The 17,939-nt window shown below is 34.8% G+C and overlaps 2 protein-coding genes across 6 annotated transcripts; one reads left to right on the top strand and one right to left on the bottom strand.

Annotated features, from left to right (window-relative positions):
* The first annotated feature begins 989 nt into the window (after positions 1–989).
* Positions 990–13,285, top strand: Ncc69 (sodium chloride cotransporter 69). 2 transcript variants are annotated; one of them, XM_034327046.2, is made up of 18 exons: positions 990–1,127; positions 2,997–3,504; positions 8,436–8,595; positions 8,671–8,766; positions 8,979–9,170; positions 9,235–9,411; positions 9,501–9,640; positions 9,986–10,294; positions 10,366–10,591; positions 10,663–10,784; positions 10,853–10,988; positions 11,072–11,283; positions 11,357–11,598; positions 11,684–11,832; positions 11,912–12,239; positions 12,302–12,456; positions 12,536–12,644; positions 12,723–13,285. In XM_034327046.2, exons 2-18 carry the CDS (start codon positions 3,238–3,240, stop codon positions 12,856–12,858), a joined length of 3,156 nt encoding a protein of 1,051 aa, XP_034182937.2. In that variant the 5' UTR covers positions 990–1,127; positions 2,997–3,237; the 3' UTR covers positions 12,859–13,285. The 2 variants fall into 2 exon arrangements, with proteins under 2 accessions (XP_034182937.2, XP_034182938.2); XM_034327047.2 differs by lacking the exon at positions 990–1,127 and adding an exon at positions 1,339–1,477.
* Positions 1,218–17,842, bottom strand: LOC117605571 (N(G),N(G)-dimethylarginine dimethylaminohydrolase 1). 4 transcript variants are annotated; one of them, XM_034327055.2, is made up of 7 exons: positions 17,428–17,839; positions 17,029–17,131; positions 16,851–16,948; positions 15,425–15,520; positions 15,174–15,362; positions 1,425–1,557; positions 1,218–1,357 (listed from the first exon to the last, which is right to left on the bottom strand). In XM_034327055.2, exons 1-7 carry the CDS (start codon positions 17,683–17,685, stop codon positions 1,338–1,340), a joined length of 897 nt encoding a protein of 298 aa, XP_034182946.1. In that variant the 5' UTR covers positions 17,686–17,839; the 3' UTR covers positions 1,218–1,337. The 4 variants fall into 4 exon arrangements, with proteins under 4 accessions (XP_034182946.1, XP_034182948.1, XP_034182945.1 ...); XM_034327057.2 differs by lacking the exon at positions 1,218–1,357 and having other exon boundaries at positions 1,393–1,557; positions 17,428–17,647; positions 17,736–17,842; XM_034327054.2 differs by lacking the exon at positions 1,218–1,357 and having other exon boundaries at positions 1,393–1,557.
* Positions 17,843–17,939: the final 97 nt, after the last annotated feature.

Raw genomic sequence — 17,939 nt, forward strand, 5'->3', positions numbered from 1 at the left:
CTGAGAAAATGAGGCGACCTCACCCCTCGGCAGTCACTATAAGACTGAATGGTTGTCACCTTGGTCTAGGTCGAACGGCGGATAGCGGTGTCCAATCAGCCATAGCGTTCCACTTCACCGCCGCTGCCAGCTATCTTTATTCGAATCAGTGCCTGCAGATTTTTTTTATCGTAGGGAAATCTTACATAAGATTTATTCATATTACTACTGACTAAAACCTACGGCGACCAGCACTGGCCTTATAGGATGGGCTCAGGGACCTTATGTGCATTTCCCCAGAGCTCTTCATATCTGGTATAAAGATGCCGATCTCGCGGGAGGTCCAAACTGAGACCTCTTCCTGATGCCTATCCTGTGGCTAACCCCGGAGATCACTGCGGGTATCGGCCTCTCCTCAGCCCGTGTCGAAGGACACCCGGAGCCCTCACTCTCGACGTAAGCGATTTTGTTAGTGAAGCCATCATATCTGGTGTTGATGGAAGGGCTGGGTCCGTGTTGGGGGTGATAGTTTTGGCATGAAACATTTTCACGGTCCGCGGCGACTATAGATCTAATAATTATCGTTGAAATATAGATATAGTAACGCTGAACTCAAGACACTAACTGATAATGGTTGGGTATAGTCATTGATATCGAAGCAATCTGCTGTTACCGTTAATATGTGTTAGACTGGTGCAGTACGAAGTTCTTCACTTTTGTATACCTTTACTTTTACTATCAGTCCTTTCTGATAGATCCCCCTCCCTAGAATGGCGCTTAGTAAGGGCTTTAGCACTTCCTTTGCCCAACACTTTTGTATAATACGATAGAACAGATGGCGCCGGTTTTCAAGGCACAAATTCAAGACCCCTTGAAAACAAGGCACGTTCAATCTTGTTGGATTTGTAGTCACTGGTATAAGAAAGTGTGTGAGCGCGATAACTCCGTGCGCCATGAATTTCAATTGCTGTGTACAGAGCTGCACACACAGTTGCGCATCGGTAGGGTGCAACTGTGTGCGCATCGCGTACACGCTAGCAGCAGGCAGGGCTGGTAAAGCGGAATCATGCGACGTTCTGTCAGTAGGAATCGGGATTTTGTGACGGTCGGACGCGTCGAGGAGTTAGCGAGTCTAAGAAATCCCACGAGTACGTATGACAGAAGCGGCACGTGATTGAGCATACTGATAAAAAACAGTGAATACGTCAAATAAGAGCGAGTTTTTATACAGTCCGAGTCCAGTGAGAAAAGAATATTAATTGCATCTTGTCCGGTCGTGGATAGAAGCCGAGAAGGCGCCGGCTCCGTTCCATGTTGCCCGAAATGCAGTCGGCTTCATTCACGAAAAGCATCGAATGTTAAACTCGTCGGATATATTCTGTGAACAGATGTAACAGCCCCAAGCGTGAATATTCATGGCGTGAGGTTATGGGGGGATTGGATACCTGACAGACTCTCTGTTCCATTCGTGCTCCCTTTTACGTGGCTGAGAAAGAAGGTGAAGGACGAAATGCATGCCTCCATTTCTCCAGTTACAACCGATTTCCCTTGAAAAACCGGTCTTTTACCCTCGTTCGTCTAATGAAAAGAAATGAAACGTTAGTTCTTCGTTTAAAGGGAGGACCGGTGCTCAGGGTGAGCCGGCTCCGTTTTTCATTCAATCATTCTTCTCGTTTGCCGTTAGATTTTCAAGGTTTTTTCCCCTTTAACATTCAATTAACTGGCCACTCTTCAAACACGCGATAATACGTTTGAACGCTTTAATTTTTGCAATTTAGTTTCATTCAACTGAATTAGTCGCCTCTGTTTTATAGGGTGTAATAGGGTGTGAAAGAAATAATAATAATACACCGAGCTTTCTCTTATTGTTCTCTTGACGCATGGTCGTAGGACAATATTAAAAAAAGAAGATGAAAATTGTAAAAGTAATCCTTTTGTTCGTTCATGAACCAAAGGCACGATAGAACAATTTACTGGTGAGGAATTGGTGATTGTTAGGGCTTGCCAGTGATGTTTTACAACGCTCTTTTCATGAATGAACGGCGCTCGATTTACGCAAACTCCTTTTGACGCGTTTCAATTTTGGAAATTTCTTTTTTTCCAATGAGTAGATTAAAAATATTCAAATTAGTTATGAATCATTAAAATCAGGTGTCTTGATAATTAATAGGGTAGTCGCAATATTATTTACTCCGAAATCTGCTGCGATAATAGTGAGGATTACAGATTTTAAACAACGATATTCGAACAATAGATAATATTCTTTAGCTTGGTAATGATATATTTATCAATGTAAAAATAACAGAAAAATTACACATGTAACAATTCCAATAATTACATGTTCCTTATTCAAATTAACTCGAAGCAATTTTGAACTGTTTATTTAATTGTTAAAATATTTTTATCCTCGATAGATCGATCAATTTTTCCGATAACAAGTTTTAAAGTGTTTCTCGATAAATCATAGTTCGAAAGCAAAAAGGATTTACTTGAATTAATATCGAGAAATCACGGCATCTTATCTGAGCGTTTCAACCGTAACAAAGTTTTCGAGACAAGCCAGGGTAACTTCATTTTTACAACGTTACGAGAAACGATTAATTCGCTAACTAGATCATCTATGCATTAACCCGTCAGAAACAGTAATTATGTGTGGAGTGTTGTAAACAAGGGTAATTTCATAATTGGCAAGCCTACGCGACAGTTGTTAACTAATTGTAACTCGAGAATCAAGGGCATCGGGCGCCGATCCTCTTTGAGATCATCCGATTCTAGGAGATACTATGAACGTTAACATCCCTTTAATCTTATAATCGTTGACTCGAATTTTGGTGCAGTAAAATTAACTATAGGATACAAAGTATACAAAGCTCTTATAAATAATACCGTTTGATAATTTTGAGTGTAAGTTCTTCAAGTCCAAAAATCATTTTTCCTAAAAGACAACTTACACTCAAAAATTTCGAACCAGTTGTAAGTTATGCAGTGAGATATTAATACTTTCGATCGTACAACAGATTGTTAGCAGAGAGCTCCAATCCGAAGGTGAATCAATAAATCGGTGAATTCTCGACGAAAACGGGGGAATTAGCGGATTGTTTTTTGCTCGTCTGCGGTTGAGCATCTTCGATCTCCAAACAGTCGTCGCAGCGGACCAACATCCAGACTTTTGTCGAACTTGATCGTTGCTAGTTGCACGAAACGAACAGAACGGGCGAACGGTAGAATCTTATTAAAGAAGAATAAATAATAGAAAAAATGGCTCACGAGAACGGTCTGAACGGTGACACCGACTCCGAAACGGTGGAATTGAATCCATTGAGGAGAACCAGATTCCATGTGAATCGAGTGGACAGTCTGGAAGGTCGTGCCAGCCTTCTCGGTGAACAAGAGACCAAAAAATCCCTTAGGCACATGACCAGAGAGGCTCTACCCAGGCTGGACAATTACAGGAACATCATGAGTATTCAGGCTGCACATAGACCATCTTTGGACGAGCTTCACAATCCCACTCTGCTTAACAAGGTAAGAATGATGATACTTGACTATTAATAGGACCGTTATTCCTTTTGTTTTATAATGCGTCGCTAGTTGGGTTCATTATAGTCACCGCGACATGTGTTATGGGGTTATACGGTTCTTTTTTAAGTCCTGAACGAATATTTTTAAGCAGCTGCCCTTAGGATGCTTTCTGATTATTTTCAAATCGTTTTGATAAGATATTGAATACCTAATAATTGAAAGATAGGAATTTCATTTATATATCAGAGAATCTTTATTGATTAATAACTTTGATTTAATTTCCAATAAAATATTTTATCTTTCATTATTTACCACAATCTTGTATAAAAATTAATATAAGAATTCCTTATGCTTCGTTCGAAGTTTAATATAAATTCCAAGTAGAAAATTCCTACAATTTTTCCTTTAAAAATAGAATGTGGATTGAGAAGATTTTTCTTTTATTTATGGGCCATTTTAAAGTGAACCTCAACTGAGTTAAGCAATTGCAAGATTATCTATTTTAAGACTGAATTAATGCTTGTTTAAGAGCTTGTAGGGTGGGACAAGTTAAATGAAAAAATCATACCGGAATGAACCGAACAAACCAGTAGTGTTTCTCCTAAGCCTCTTACTATCCGAATACCATTTGAATTCAAATAGTTGAATATTCAAATACATCAGTGGGATTTGGATTTTAACTCTGAATAGTCGATTTATTCGTAAGAAGAATTTTTATTCAAAATTATTCGAATGGTTCAATTATTCGAAGGTTTATAGCCCTAGTTTCTCATTTAAAACAGTGCTGGAAATGTTGCAATTTGTCGGTGCACGAGACCGATGATGCATCGTGTACATTGACATTCACCCATTTTCTTAGCTGCTGGTCCCTTATCTAATACCCTCTCGTCAGCTATTCCGATCTAAAATTAAACGAGCATAGTAAACGTAATCGTACAATCGCTAGTAATGGTAGACGGAATCAAACGCGTTTCCTGCGACGAATCGCGTCTGTTACTCATTAACGTGTCACGATTAAACATTCGCGATTTCTGTCTGTCGTCGTAAGAATAAACACTTCGCAATTAACTCTAGAAACACGCATTCACCATTCTAAAGTTCAAATGTTTAAAAAGTTCTATAATTGCAACAAAGATAAGGCAAAGCGTTAAACTTGGAAATTGTATCGAAACTCACGTTTTCGAGATAAAAATGATAAAAACGACGACTTAATACCGTGTCAACGATTTGAATATATTAATGCCAGGAACGTCACATAGAGGAAGTAACGGTTTTGCTTTTCCTCCATGGTTTATCTGTACATAGCCGATTTATCGAAAGCTAATATTGAATATCTGACTGAATTTTTATTTTTCGATCGATGTATTTCTTGTAGTGAAGTTATGCAATGCGATCTTTATACGCGTTTAAAAAAAATGGTAGTTTCAGTTGTACGAATTTTTATGCAGAATGCATTATTAACACATTCAAATAATCTCTGATTTATTTTCCAATTGCATTCATTATTACAAAATAAATCAGCTGCTGACTATGATTAAGTGCTGTTTAATTATAATACATACAATCGTTGCGTAACAGCAATATTCATCAATTCTTGGAATAATGTTTCTAATTATAATTAACGTAACCGTTCAACAACATTTTATCCTATCTGTATTTCACAGTTATCCGACATCTAACAACTCTTGCGAATCCTATGAATAAAAAAAAGGGAATACTAATGTTCTCTTCTTAGCTATTATTCACTGTAATTCTTCCATTATAACCATACCTATTTTCCTTTCGCCATATCTATCCCTTAATAAATTGAAGCGACTTCTAGCAAATGGATGAAACAATAAAGGGATTCTTGTCTGTGATTAATCGCCTCGTTCCCATAAGATAAAACAAGAATCCTAATAACTAACGATTCCTCCATTGAAATCACCATTACGAAAGAATTCTATTTAGAAAGTTTTCCATCGGAAATTAATTACGAAATCGTTGTGTGCTCAGCAGGTAATTTACTTTTCATACACCTGTGAACTATCATGGGAATAGATTTTCCACGGACGCTCTCCAGAGTAATGGTTGAATTACTATGGAAGTAAATGAAATTGACCGAGAAATAAATCCTCTGAAGTCTTACGTTTGCGTTTTCTTGAATACTTTTGCAAAATATTTGCAAAATATTTGCACGCTATGTTTAGTTGAATGCAAGCCTCTGTAAATTGATTGCTACGACGAAATACGATATGCCCTGCACAACGTAACACCGTAACGACTTAAATCCATCATCCAGATTGCTCTTGACACCGGGTTAACGGTAATTCAACCTAAATAAGTTTTGGGTACGATTCGTTTAAATCGGTATAAACGATTCAATCGATTTATAAGTCTTTGATCTGCATCGTCTTCGTTTGATTTAAATTTAAAGAAGCGTGTTCTGAGATTAATTCGATGAGGTTGGTTCGCGTCCAAAGTGAAAGGGGACACGATTGTCTTTCGCACAATGGAACAATGCGACTTTCAAAGTGAATCACGGATTTCGTTTAAAGGAAATTCATGAAACTTTTCCTCTGTACAAGGAACAGGCGTTACGTTAACGAGTGAAACGCCTTAGTAATCACGCGAACACTTGAATAATCTGAATTCGAGCCTCCATTATGCCGACTATATCTCTGTTTATACTACTTGCAGAGCACATGGACATAAATTATCCTCGATAAACGAAAACCGACGACGCCGATAGGCGACAGAGATGTCAAGCCGAAGTACACGGTCGGTTCGAATGGCAAGAAACTAATTAGCGATGCACGGTTTACGAAGATTTTAATTGCAACATTATTTACTCTGTAAATGTTGGAATCTTTATTTTTCGAGGCATATCGATCCGCGCGAATCGTCTTTCGACAAAATTAATTAGCAACGCATCTTTTACGACGATTAAAACCGAGCTTTTCTTTTTTTTACTTGTCTGCAAATGTTAAAATGAGCAAATTGTTATTTTTAAAGAAATACACCTCGAGCCTCGAGATCGTTATCTCTCGAATCGTCGAAGTTAATTAGCAACGGCTTTTTCGCGACGATTGATAATGGTTTGTTCGGTGAATCTTGAAGATGCCGCGGCGTTCAGCTCGTGCAACCTTCATGGTTTGTACCGGGTTAAAGAGACCCCCCCACGTTAGAGCGAACAATTAAAGCATCGCTTGAAGTGATCGTAAATGCCACAAGATTGTCTCATCTACTGCGTAATGCTCGGTTACTTGAAATACACGTTCGAGAAATTGGTATCTTCGTTTAACCATGTAGAATTTCAAGTAACTTTATGAATTTTTCATTGCGTTAATAATTATAATTTCTCAAATTATCTACGTCCACGCCCACTGCCTTTCGTCGATTAAAATCAGGCGCGATAAAATGAGAAAATTAAAATATCATTCACGAATTCGAATCGTACGGCACACATGACTTAATAGCAGCCGTCCATAGGACCAGCAAAACGCGTGCTCCGAATACATTACGAGTCGAGGGATAAGCGTTCGTTATTATTTAACTATTATACCATGTATTGCACGAGCGTGTTGATACGAAATAGTATATGTAACAGTGCAAAGGTACGTGTTTCTTTCGTTGTCGCTTTGGTCTTTCGGTGATACAAACTCGTAACTCACTTGTACATGTCGCGTGCACTTACTCATCTGAGTGCATCGAATTTATGATTCGTGATAATGAACAAAATTCTTCTTCCTGAGATAGTGAGATCATTTGTTCTCATCGCATCAATATAACAATCCACAATCATAGATCTATCATTATGGAAACAAGAAATTATAGAATCTACACTGAAAATTGGCAATTTAAAATATACAAAATTACATCCATAAGAAATTTATGAATTTTATAATTTATAAGCTTGTTAGGGGCTGGGAGTTTTCCAGTAACATAGTTTTATTCGTTGAAATAAATTAAGGATGTATTCGTTCACGAGATCGGCACACGTGTAAGAATAATTTAACAATTATCCCAAGACACGATATTCGAGGATGTAACGGGAAATAATGGGATGAAATAATCGTCTCTCTAAGAGCTATAAGCCAGTTGAAAATGCTCGCTAAAAGGTACTCTTGAACCGCAGATGTTCAAACTTGATGTCTTGAAATAAATTGTTTACTGATTCGGCGAAGGGATATTTTTCATCAAAGGAAATCGAGAGATTCTCCAAAATCAAAGTCAAATAATCAATCTCAAGGATACCTAAGTTTCATACTGAAAATTCTTAATAAATCTTCGTTCCTTACCTCGACGCGATGTTTGATAGGGAGTAATCCAATTATCGTTTACCCAGTCGTTCGTTCGTAAGGTTTCGATGAACGTTTGTTTGGCCGGATCTATGCTTGTTTAAAGAGATCGAAACTAGTTCACTCAGCTTTGTTTGAATATCTCAGCGAAGTTTAACCCTGAAAATATTACACCAACAGATCGGAATTTCGAACCACGATGTTTGTTTTAATGCTGTGGTATCAGGTAATTGGAAATTTCTGAGAAAACGTTTCATGCCATTTCCCCCCAAACGCACTGTACTCGAGGCTGAATTTCTAAAAAGTCTCTGAACATTGGGCGACGTGTAATGCATGGCATGTGAGGCATTGTTACGTAAATCGTTAGTCTTCATTGGTCGACAGGCGACCCTTCCTCTAGACGAATCACCTTCAATGCCGATAACCACCTCTAAATCTCAATTTACGCGTAACATTCACGTACAGAGATCTCTATCGCAACTTCTACCGTTTAATTCAACGAATACCTGTTGATTTGGACGAACGTGAACTGGGACATTGCCCATAATCGCACAGATTCTGTACAGTGTATGGGTAACAGTGATCTAGCTTGATAATTAAGAATTTTCATATCTTTCATACAAAAGTGTAATGTTTCATTTTCTCTTGTCGTAGAGTTCAGGCTCGCACACATTGCCCATTGCCCACGTGAAACCACCGTCCACTGGAGTGAAATTCGGATGGATCCAGGGAGTGCTGTTGAGATGTCTGCTCAATATTTGGGGGGTGATGTTATTTTTACGACTCTCCTGGGTCGTGGCGCAAGCAGGAATAGGTAATTATATGGAAGAAAATAACGTCGAAGCGTTTCCTTTGCCAACATACCCAATCGTTTCTTCCGTACTTTTAGGGGAAGCTATTTTATTGATTCTAACAACGACAGTTGTTACCACTATTACATCGTTATCGATGTCGGCGATTAGCACGAACGGGCTTATTAAAGGAGGTAAGTAACAGCGAACAGTTGTTATTGAATATAATATATTCAATTCAGTATTTCTGCTCTATGGCATTTACGTACGAATAAGTTATTCACACTTGTACCCCTGAAATAGGGACTTCTAAATTATAAATTATGTTTAGTATGCGTAGGATTAATAAATAATTTAGAATTAATTCCTCTGTCTGTCAGTCGATAAGATTAATTAATTCCCGCAGGTGGCACGTATTACATGATTTCCAGATCGTTGGGTCCAGAATTCGGAGGTTCGATAGGACTTATATTTTCCTTAGCGAACGCAGTCGCCTGTTCCATGTACGTTGTTGGATTTTGCGAAAGTATGGTGGACTGTCTGAAATCGAACGGAGTTTGCATCGTCGATTGCGATAACACCGACATTAGAATCATAGGTTTGTAGAAATTAACCAATTTTTTTTACCATCTACCATGTTTCCAATGCTTTGTTTCGTACAGGTTGTATCACGATAGCTTTGCTGCTTCTAATCGTGATGATCGGTTTGGAATGGGAAGCGAAGGCTCAGATTGGTTTACTCGTTATTCTATTGTTGGCTATCGTTGATTTTATGATCGGCACTTTTATTGGACCCAAAGACGATTTGGAAAGAGCCAAAGGATTTATAGGATACAATGGTAAACATTTATGGCCATCTACGTCAAGTATTGTTCGATAAGATTTAAAAAAATTTTCAATTTATATTCTATTTATTCAATGTTCGCAGCTGATCTATTCACGGAGAACTTTCAATCGGACTATAGATACAGCGAAGGGGTGCAACATAATTTTTTTTCAGTCTTGGCTATATTTTTCCCAGCGGCAACAGGTATCCTGGCAGGTGCGAATATATCCGGTGACTTGAAGGTGATTTAGTCCTTTCGTCTACAGGGAATAATTCTTAATACCTACGTTAACTCTACGTCTCGTTGAATATAGTATTAATTAACAAACAATATTCTTTAATTCAAGTCATCATACTTTCACGTTGCACGTATCATTCGTTAAATTCTATTTTGAAGATGCAACTAACGATGCAATACGAAACACTGAATTTTATTTGAACCCTAAAAATTCCTGAAATATTAAGGGTTCGAAATTCCAGTATGCTTGAATTGAAAATTTACAACAGAGTTTCGAATAATCATCGCTAGAAATAATACGAATAACTATGCATGTATTGTCTAACGATGGCTTTCACTTCCTTGGTAGGACCCTCAAACGGCAATTCCAAAGGGTACACTACTAGCCATTCTTTTGACAACAATTTCTTACCTGTTCATGGCATTAATGGTAGGAGGTACAGTTAGTCGAGACGCGTCCGGCGACGTTAATGATTTATGGAACGTGTACAATAGTTCGTACAACGTATTGTCGAGCTTCAATGCGACCAACGAAACAGCTGAAAGCCCAATTGCTACTGCTAATCTCTTGAATTCGAGTCAAATTACTTGGACCGCATACGGGACGAAATTCAATTGTACAGGCAACTGTACCTACGGTAGCCACAATAGTTTTCAGGTATTTCTTATATTCATCGTTGAAAATGAAAATCAAAATGCTATCAAAAAAGATTAATTAATTATTTTTAGGTGATCGAATTAGTCTCTGCGTTTGGTCCATTCATTTATGCCGGATGTTTTGCGGCTACACTGTCCAGCGCTTTGGCATCGTTGGTTTCCGCCCCCAAAGTGTTCCAAGCACTTTGCCTCGATGAATTGTACCCTGGAATATCCTGGTTCAGCGGTGAAAAGAACAAAGAACCCATTCGTGGTTACCTTCTTACATTCGTAATCGCCGTTGGTTTTATATTAATTGGTAACCGTAGCACTTTTACAAATGAAACTTCTCTGTTGAATAGTTCAATTGAATGTATTGTTCTGTTTTAGGGGAACTGAACGCCATAGCCCCTTTGATCTCAAACTTCTTTTTGGCCGCCTACACTCTTGTTAATTTTAGCACCTTTCATGCATCGCTGGCTAAACCGATTGGTTGGCGACCAACGTTTAAGGTAAACATTCTATCAACATTTCAATTATAAAATGCCTCTATTCACATCTTTTGTATTTTTTATTTCAGTATTATAACATGTGGCTAAGTCTCGTGGGTGCTATTCTCTGCGTTTCTGTGATGTTCTTGATCTCATGGTGGACGGCGTTAATCACTTTAAGCGTAGTCTTAGCACTTTATTTAGTAGTCTCGTACAGAAAACCAGGTGATGTTTAGTATAACAAATATATCTTAATTTTGATCAAATAACACTGAGGTAGTTAAGAAATAATAAAAATTCTTTTGCAGATGTAAATTGGGGTTCTACCACCCAAGCTCAAACGTACAATAATGCCTTGACCGCTGTCCAACAGTTGGACAGAGTCGAGGAACATGTTAAAAATTATAGGCCTCAATTGTTAGTACTCACTGGTATACCAAGTACGAGATCAGCACTTGTTGATTTTGCACACCATATCACCAAAAATAATAGTTTATTCATTTGCGGTCATGTTGTCGAGGTAAATTTTCATTTCTTCACGACAATCAGAAGCAATTTTATACAAAAAATAACGTTCCATTTTTATAATCCAGACACCGATATCGTATAAAACGCGCAACTCCATGATCGAGAAGTGTACTTCCTGGTTCAGGGCGAATAAAATCAAAGCATTTTATTCGGTGGTGGACGGCGCAAACTTTCAAGACGGTACCACCACGCTTCTGCAAGCAGCTGGTTTAGGGAAAATGAAGCCTAATATTTTATTAATGGGCTATAAGCAAGACTGGGCGACTTGCCCGCGAGAACAATTGAATATGTACTTTAATGTGATGCAGTAAGTACGAGAGGAGGCTCAAAATAAGAAGATACTTTAATTAAAATTAGGCTTACTAATTTTTATTATATGTTTATTTATGTAGTAAAGCATTGGATATGCATATAGCGGTAGCACTTCTTCGACTAACCGAGGGTTTGGATTGTAGTGCAACCATTGGAGATAATGATGAACAAAAAAGAAATACATCAACCACGTTACCAGGAAATCAAAGCTTTTCACAACTTAGTCAAGGTTAATAAGATGACACGTCTAACTTTTGTTTACATTTGCATAAAAAATTGTCTATAATGAAACATTAATATCTGTACAGCAAGTAGTACATCGGACATTTCAATTCCTGGTAGTCCCGCGCCCAGAAGATCCAAAGTGATCAACGAGTATCCTAATCCAACTACAGAAGATCAACGCGAAAATCGACAGACTATTATACCCATAGCGAAGGATATACTTAACGTTGTAACGAAATTCCAGCGTAAACAGAAAAAGGGTACCATTGACGTATGGTGGTTGTACGATGATGGTGGTTTAACCCTTTTATTACCCTATATCATTAGCACAAGGCGTAACTGGTCGAACAGTAAATTGAGAGTGTTTGCTCTTGCAAATAAACATTCTGAATTAGAATATGAACAAAGAAAGTGAGTTACGAAATGCACATTACTATAAATGATAATTACTGATATAATTGTTATGTTTTTAGTATGGCGAGTCTTTTATCAAAATTCCGAATAGATTATTCGGCATTGAAAGTTATACCAGACATATCGAAACCAGCACAGGAAAGTACGAAGAACTTCTTCAATTTGTTAATAGAAAATTTTCAGCAAACCGAAGATCCAAAAGCGACAGACGATGGTATTGTCAATAATAAATATTGCAATCACCTTAAATCACAATTAGAATCGTCGATAAAATTGTTATATGTTGCTTTCAGATATGATTAAAGAGTCTGAATTACTCGCTATGAAAGAAAAAACGAATAGGCATCTACGTTTAAGGGAACTACTGCTTGAGAATTCGACAGAAGCCAATCTAGTTGTCATGTAAGAGATGGTTCACTAACAGAATGGCATTTTTTCGTGTTATTAAAATATTAACTTTATTGAATTGTATTTTTTCAGGACATTACCAATGCCTCGAAAGGGTGCTGTATCAGCGCCTCTTTACATGGCCTGGTTAGAGACCCTAACGCGCGATATGCCACCATTCTTACTCGTTCGAGGAAATCATACGTCCGTTTTAACTTTTTATTCTTAAAAACATAAAGAATAATGGGAACATTCATATTCAGAAAGAATCGTTCATTTTTGAAATTAGTTGAATCGTTGTATCAATGACTTAAACATCATAGACATGCAAATAAGTGAATGAATGAATAATAAGAAAGCAGCAAGTGATATAGGATATTATAGTATGATTGGTGTCTTTTTACGTGAAGAAGGTACACGTGTCTGAATGAGTTAATGTCCAAGAATGCATGTTTACCAAGAACCAATATATATTCGGATACAAAGAATGCAGCATGACTGTATTATTTTTTTAATAACACGTTTGCTATAACAATCGTTCCTAAATTTCGAACCATTAAATATAAAAGAATAATTGTTTCTCTATTAGAAATACTTAAAATAAACCACGATGCCAGATATCTAATTTCAATAATCCTCAAATAAAATGTTTCGCATGTTTGCTTATAATTGTTCTAAATTTTAGCAATCACTAGTTTTAATAATTGTATTTATTTCATTTCCTAAACAGGATGATCGACAATCATTACAGTTTAAATAAAATTATTTCAATGCAGATAATTTGAATAATTATAAGCAAATATAAACTTTTATGTCTCGCGTATTTCCGAAAAACAAAAAATACTAGTCCTAATATTGATATTAAAATTGATATGTATTTGTATTAGGAGATAAAATTATGTATAAAATTTGGAATCTCGAATGCAATACAGGTCCTTCATTATATTGTTCATTCGTACAAAGTATTGCATACGTTTTGTGAAAACATTTTTTGAATAAATCAACTATTTTATTAATTATGGTAATATCGAGTATACTTATATACGTATTATCGTTCACGCGGGTTAGGGTATTAATTGATAAGAACTAGACTATAACGTCTAGCATTTAACTTTTATTTTGCTTACAGCTTCATAGCCTTACACATTTCGAAAAAAATGCAAGGGAATTATAATAGAATAGTATTAAACCTAATATTACAAATGACGAAACATTTGTCGAAAAGCTTTTTTTTTAATTACAAAATTCATGGAATTAATATATTTACATATTAAAAAAGGATTCTTATTGAAAAAGAAAAAATGCTCGAACTTGAAACATGCATATCAAAAGATATAAAAGTATGAGTAAATCACTTAAATATTGTCATGACTTTTAAGAATATTAAAAAAATTGTTCATACGTCTTCATACTGCAAATTGTGTTAATATTTTAGACATTGTAAATTTGCCAAAAACATTTCAAGCTTATCTTAATATATACTGTGTATATATGAAATCTATTATTATACAGAAATTTTATTTTTTCTGTTTTGTAGACTCTTAATCATGTAACTTTGCTATAATGTGAATCAGCACATTAACTCTTAACTATCAGTGCTTTTATATATCATTGAATTATAGAAGAACTCTATTCAAATAGGTAGCTGAACACGTTTTATAGACTAGTAGCAAATGCATTCAAGGGTATCAGAATACTGACAATTAATTTCTAATAATTGATTCTTAATTACGTAACGAAAAATATCAAAAGTAGAAGACATTAACTACATATAATGTCATATCTTATTAAATTTTATGATTTTGTTCGTTTTGTGCTATATTAAAAATTTGTTTTGATTTAGTTGTATAATTTACGAATTAACTTTTTTTTATATATTTTGTGTCTTTATAAAAAAGTAATTTTGTGCAATATGAATTGTTAATATTAGACTTTGATAATGAATTAATTGGATGGTAAGATCAATAGTACGATATTAAATCAAATATTATTAAAAAAAAAAAAAAATTAAAAAAAATAGTGAACAAACACAGAAAATGTTCACAAAAATATATAAGAATATTTTTATGTTTATAAATGTTGCCACAATAAAGTTGAAGAATATTAAAAACGATAATAATCTTTTTGTGTAAATGGCAAGATATAAATCATAATTTTATATAATATAAATCTACAAATAATTAAAGTATTCATATATTACCTCTACTGTAAATATGTTAAAATCAAATATATTAATCTTTTCAATTATAAAATCTCTTTTATATTAAGATAATCTTTTAATAAAATAATCTTTTCTATTCACTGAAGTAGTTAGTAAAGTTTTAGAGCGACGCAAATGCTACGTCAGTATTAAAGGTTTTGCACAGCATTATGATAATATTTCTTATTAGAAATATTCATACTCTTGATTTTTTTGATTCGTGTATATACTCTTAGCAATTCAACATGTTTGCTAAAGTATATCAATCCTTTTTTGGTTTAAATACTGCGAATATGTCTCGGTCTACGTACCAACAAACAACAAGAAGTTAAACCAGAACTAACCTTCGCTAATTCGGACATAGGTAAAGATCTAGTTGCAAATTCCACTTTCTCTGCAAAGACTTTACTTGATTGTGGAATTTCATCTTCTGATCGATGAATTAATGTACCATTAACATACAGTACATTGGCAGCAACATCTTCAGGCACAGTTAACGTTCGGTAAAAGTATGTTGCTTCCCTCTCAATTCTCTGTATTACAAATAATATAATATAAGCGATTATAATTAAATAACAAAATTATAATAATATACCTTCAATACTTCTTGTGCTTCTTTCCCAGCACCTACACATATAATATCTGGACCAGCCATTGTAACCAAGCCTTTAAGACGTTTTGATTCAGCAACCTGTAAGCAATAATTATAAAAAAAGGTTTATACTTTTAATTTTGAATTAGATTAAAATTGTAATAACAAATGCAATAATGCACAAATTTTATTAACATTCTTCTTAGTCTCGCATGTATGTTAACGTAATTATAGATTATCACATCATATTTTTTTATAATACAATAAATTCACAAAAATCTTAAGCATAATTTTTAGTGTTTGGTAATGTTTATCCACAATGCATGAAATAAGGAATTACAAATAGTCTATTTCGTATAACATTGCATATGAAACACAATAAAATAAACTCAATCAGAATACTAATTCTGAACTTCGATCGATCATTAAAACTTGACAATAATATAAATGTTGGAAAGTAACTCCTATAAACATGAATTTTATTGCATTTTTTATGTAATAACATCTATACTCTTTCATAATAATCGATTGAAGCGGTATCATATAAAACACTATGACGTGAAAAATATACATATTTATGCAATAGAAAAAATTATTCACGTGCGAAAGTGAAATACAATTTTGTATATTTGTGTGCCCTGTGTGCGAGATTGCACAAAGCCATAACTGACATACTATATGACACTTTCTGTTTAAAAGCGTTTTATTAAAATCTGTAATAGGTAATTATAAAAAATATTTATATAAACAAATTTGTTGAAATCGTGCAAAATCGTGTTTCTTTTGTTAATGAAATATGCAAAAGAGAGTCAGTCTAGTACACCCAAACCTGTATTGGGGCTGAGGTAAGACTCTCCACTATCACCTCTTCACCACCATCACCCACCTTTAAATAAACACCAAAACATTAAGTTGACTGATCTTAATATTCTTTTTGATCGATCATACTCTGAACCCAATGTATGTGTGTGTATTTGTACCTATTTTATAATTGTAAAATGTGGTGTGAACATGTTTATTTATTATTAAAGATAATGATTAAACAATATCAATTTTAAGTTAGTAAGTTCTTTCAATCTATAGTAATACTATGTAGTGTAAACACTAAAAACATATAAGAAATAAATATAATTCTATAGCAAACAATCACAATATACATATACATTTCTTTGTAATACAATTATGGTTATTAATAACATTAAATACATTACATAACAACAATTTTTAATAGCTTTCAAACAAAGTTCCAATACACAGGAGATACCAATTAGTAATTGCCTTAATAAATATTGTACTAAATAAATCATGCAAACTTTTACATCTTTAGAATAGTAAGTACACATTAAAAACAGCTTTGTATAAAGGTTTAGTAAGTAAATTTAATACATTGTTGATAAGCAGATACCTATGTATAATAAGTTACACTCACCTTAATAGGTACACATGGATATTCTGGGAAAGCTGCTGCTACTGCTCTTGCACCTGCTTCATTTGTGTAATGAGACAGTCCAACAAAAAATTCACGACCTATAATAATATAAGTTGAATGAGTACATTTTTATATATATATTTTTTTCAATTACAATCAAAAATAAAGAAAAATATACCAGTGAATAATACATCTCCTCCATCTAAGCGAGCATTTTTATCTGCTATTTCTATAAGTGGAATTTCCAACTCTTTCTTTAAGACTGCTCTAATTGTCTCAATCTGAAATTAGATCATCACCTTTTTTTAGTTCCTCATATGCTGGAAATATTGCACAATACAAATATCAATGCAACATACTACAGTACAAATACCTGATAAGTATTTTTCATATTTATTGTACAAATATAACTGAGATAATCTTAAAAGTTACAGATTGTTAATCTAATATATGTAAAATAATAAATTTCAACTACAAACATGCACTTTCCTCTCTTAAACTAAAATATTATTAGTTGCTGAAAATAATATCTGTGTAGTTAAAAAATGTTTAATGAAGGAAAATTGATTATGTATACCTCTTTTAGGCGCGATGGCTCATTCGGTCGGGCTATAAGCGCAATACCATTACAGACCACTGCGATATCTTCCACAAAAACGCAAAGCGGCGAATTTTCATCGGGTGGCATTTCAACAACATCGATGTCGAGTTCTCGTAAAAGTTGAGCTAATGCTAAATGTTGCGTTCTAGCTTCGTCTAATGTGACCTCACCTCTCGTACGAAGCGAAAGAGGAATTCTGCATAGAACCGCATGAGTGTAACGATGGAGAGGCATTGTGTATCAATAAAATGATACTCGTGCAAAACTTATTTGAATTTCAGTACTTTTCTTTCTTCAATTTATTCCGGAACAACCACCAAATGGTTAAATGCTACTTTCTTACTAGCTTCAATGAAACGCCGAGTATCATAAACGTAGACTTTGACGTTTATGTAAAAACAACAGCCCAACAGTATTCTCAACTTATATATTTATAATGTTACCAGACTATACCATACCATGATTTTAAATTTCGTTAAACATTAGAC

The sequence above is a fragment of the Osmia lignaria genome, chromosome 14 (genome assembly GCF_051020975.1).
Source record: "Osmia lignaria lignaria isolate PbOS001 chromosome 14, iyOsmLign1, whole genome shotgun sequence".
NCBI classification, from domain to species: Eukaryota; Metazoa; Arthropoda; class Insecta; order Hymenoptera; family Megachilidae; genus Osmia; species Osmia lignaria.

Bases quoted from the DNA above. Each gene is read 5' to 3' on its own strand.
- Ncc69 (XM_034327046.2), top strand. From the start codon at position 3,238: ATGGCTCACGAGAACGGTCTGAACGGTGACACCGACTCCGAAACGGTG. The intron at 9,171-9,234 runs GTTTGTAGAAAT...TGTTTCGTACAG, and splicing joins CACCGACATTAGAATCATAG to GTTGTATCACGATAGCTTTG. The intron at 10,989-11,071 runs GTGATGTTTAGT...ATTCTTTTGCAG, and splicing joins AGTCTCGTACAGAAAACCAG to ATGTAAATTGGGGTTCTACC.
- LOC117605571 (XM_034327054.2), bottom strand. From the start codon at position 17,685: ATGCCTCTCCATCGTTACACTCATGCGGTTCTATGCAGAATTCCTCTT. The intron at 15,521-16,850 runs GTGAGTGTAACT...TATTGCTTACAG, and splicing joins ATCCATGTGTACCTATTAAG to GTTGCTGAATCAAAACGTCT. The intron at 15,363-15,424 runs GTATATTATTAT...TTTGTAATACAG, and splicing joins AAGCACAAGAAGTATTGAAG to AGAATTGAGAGGGAAGCAAC.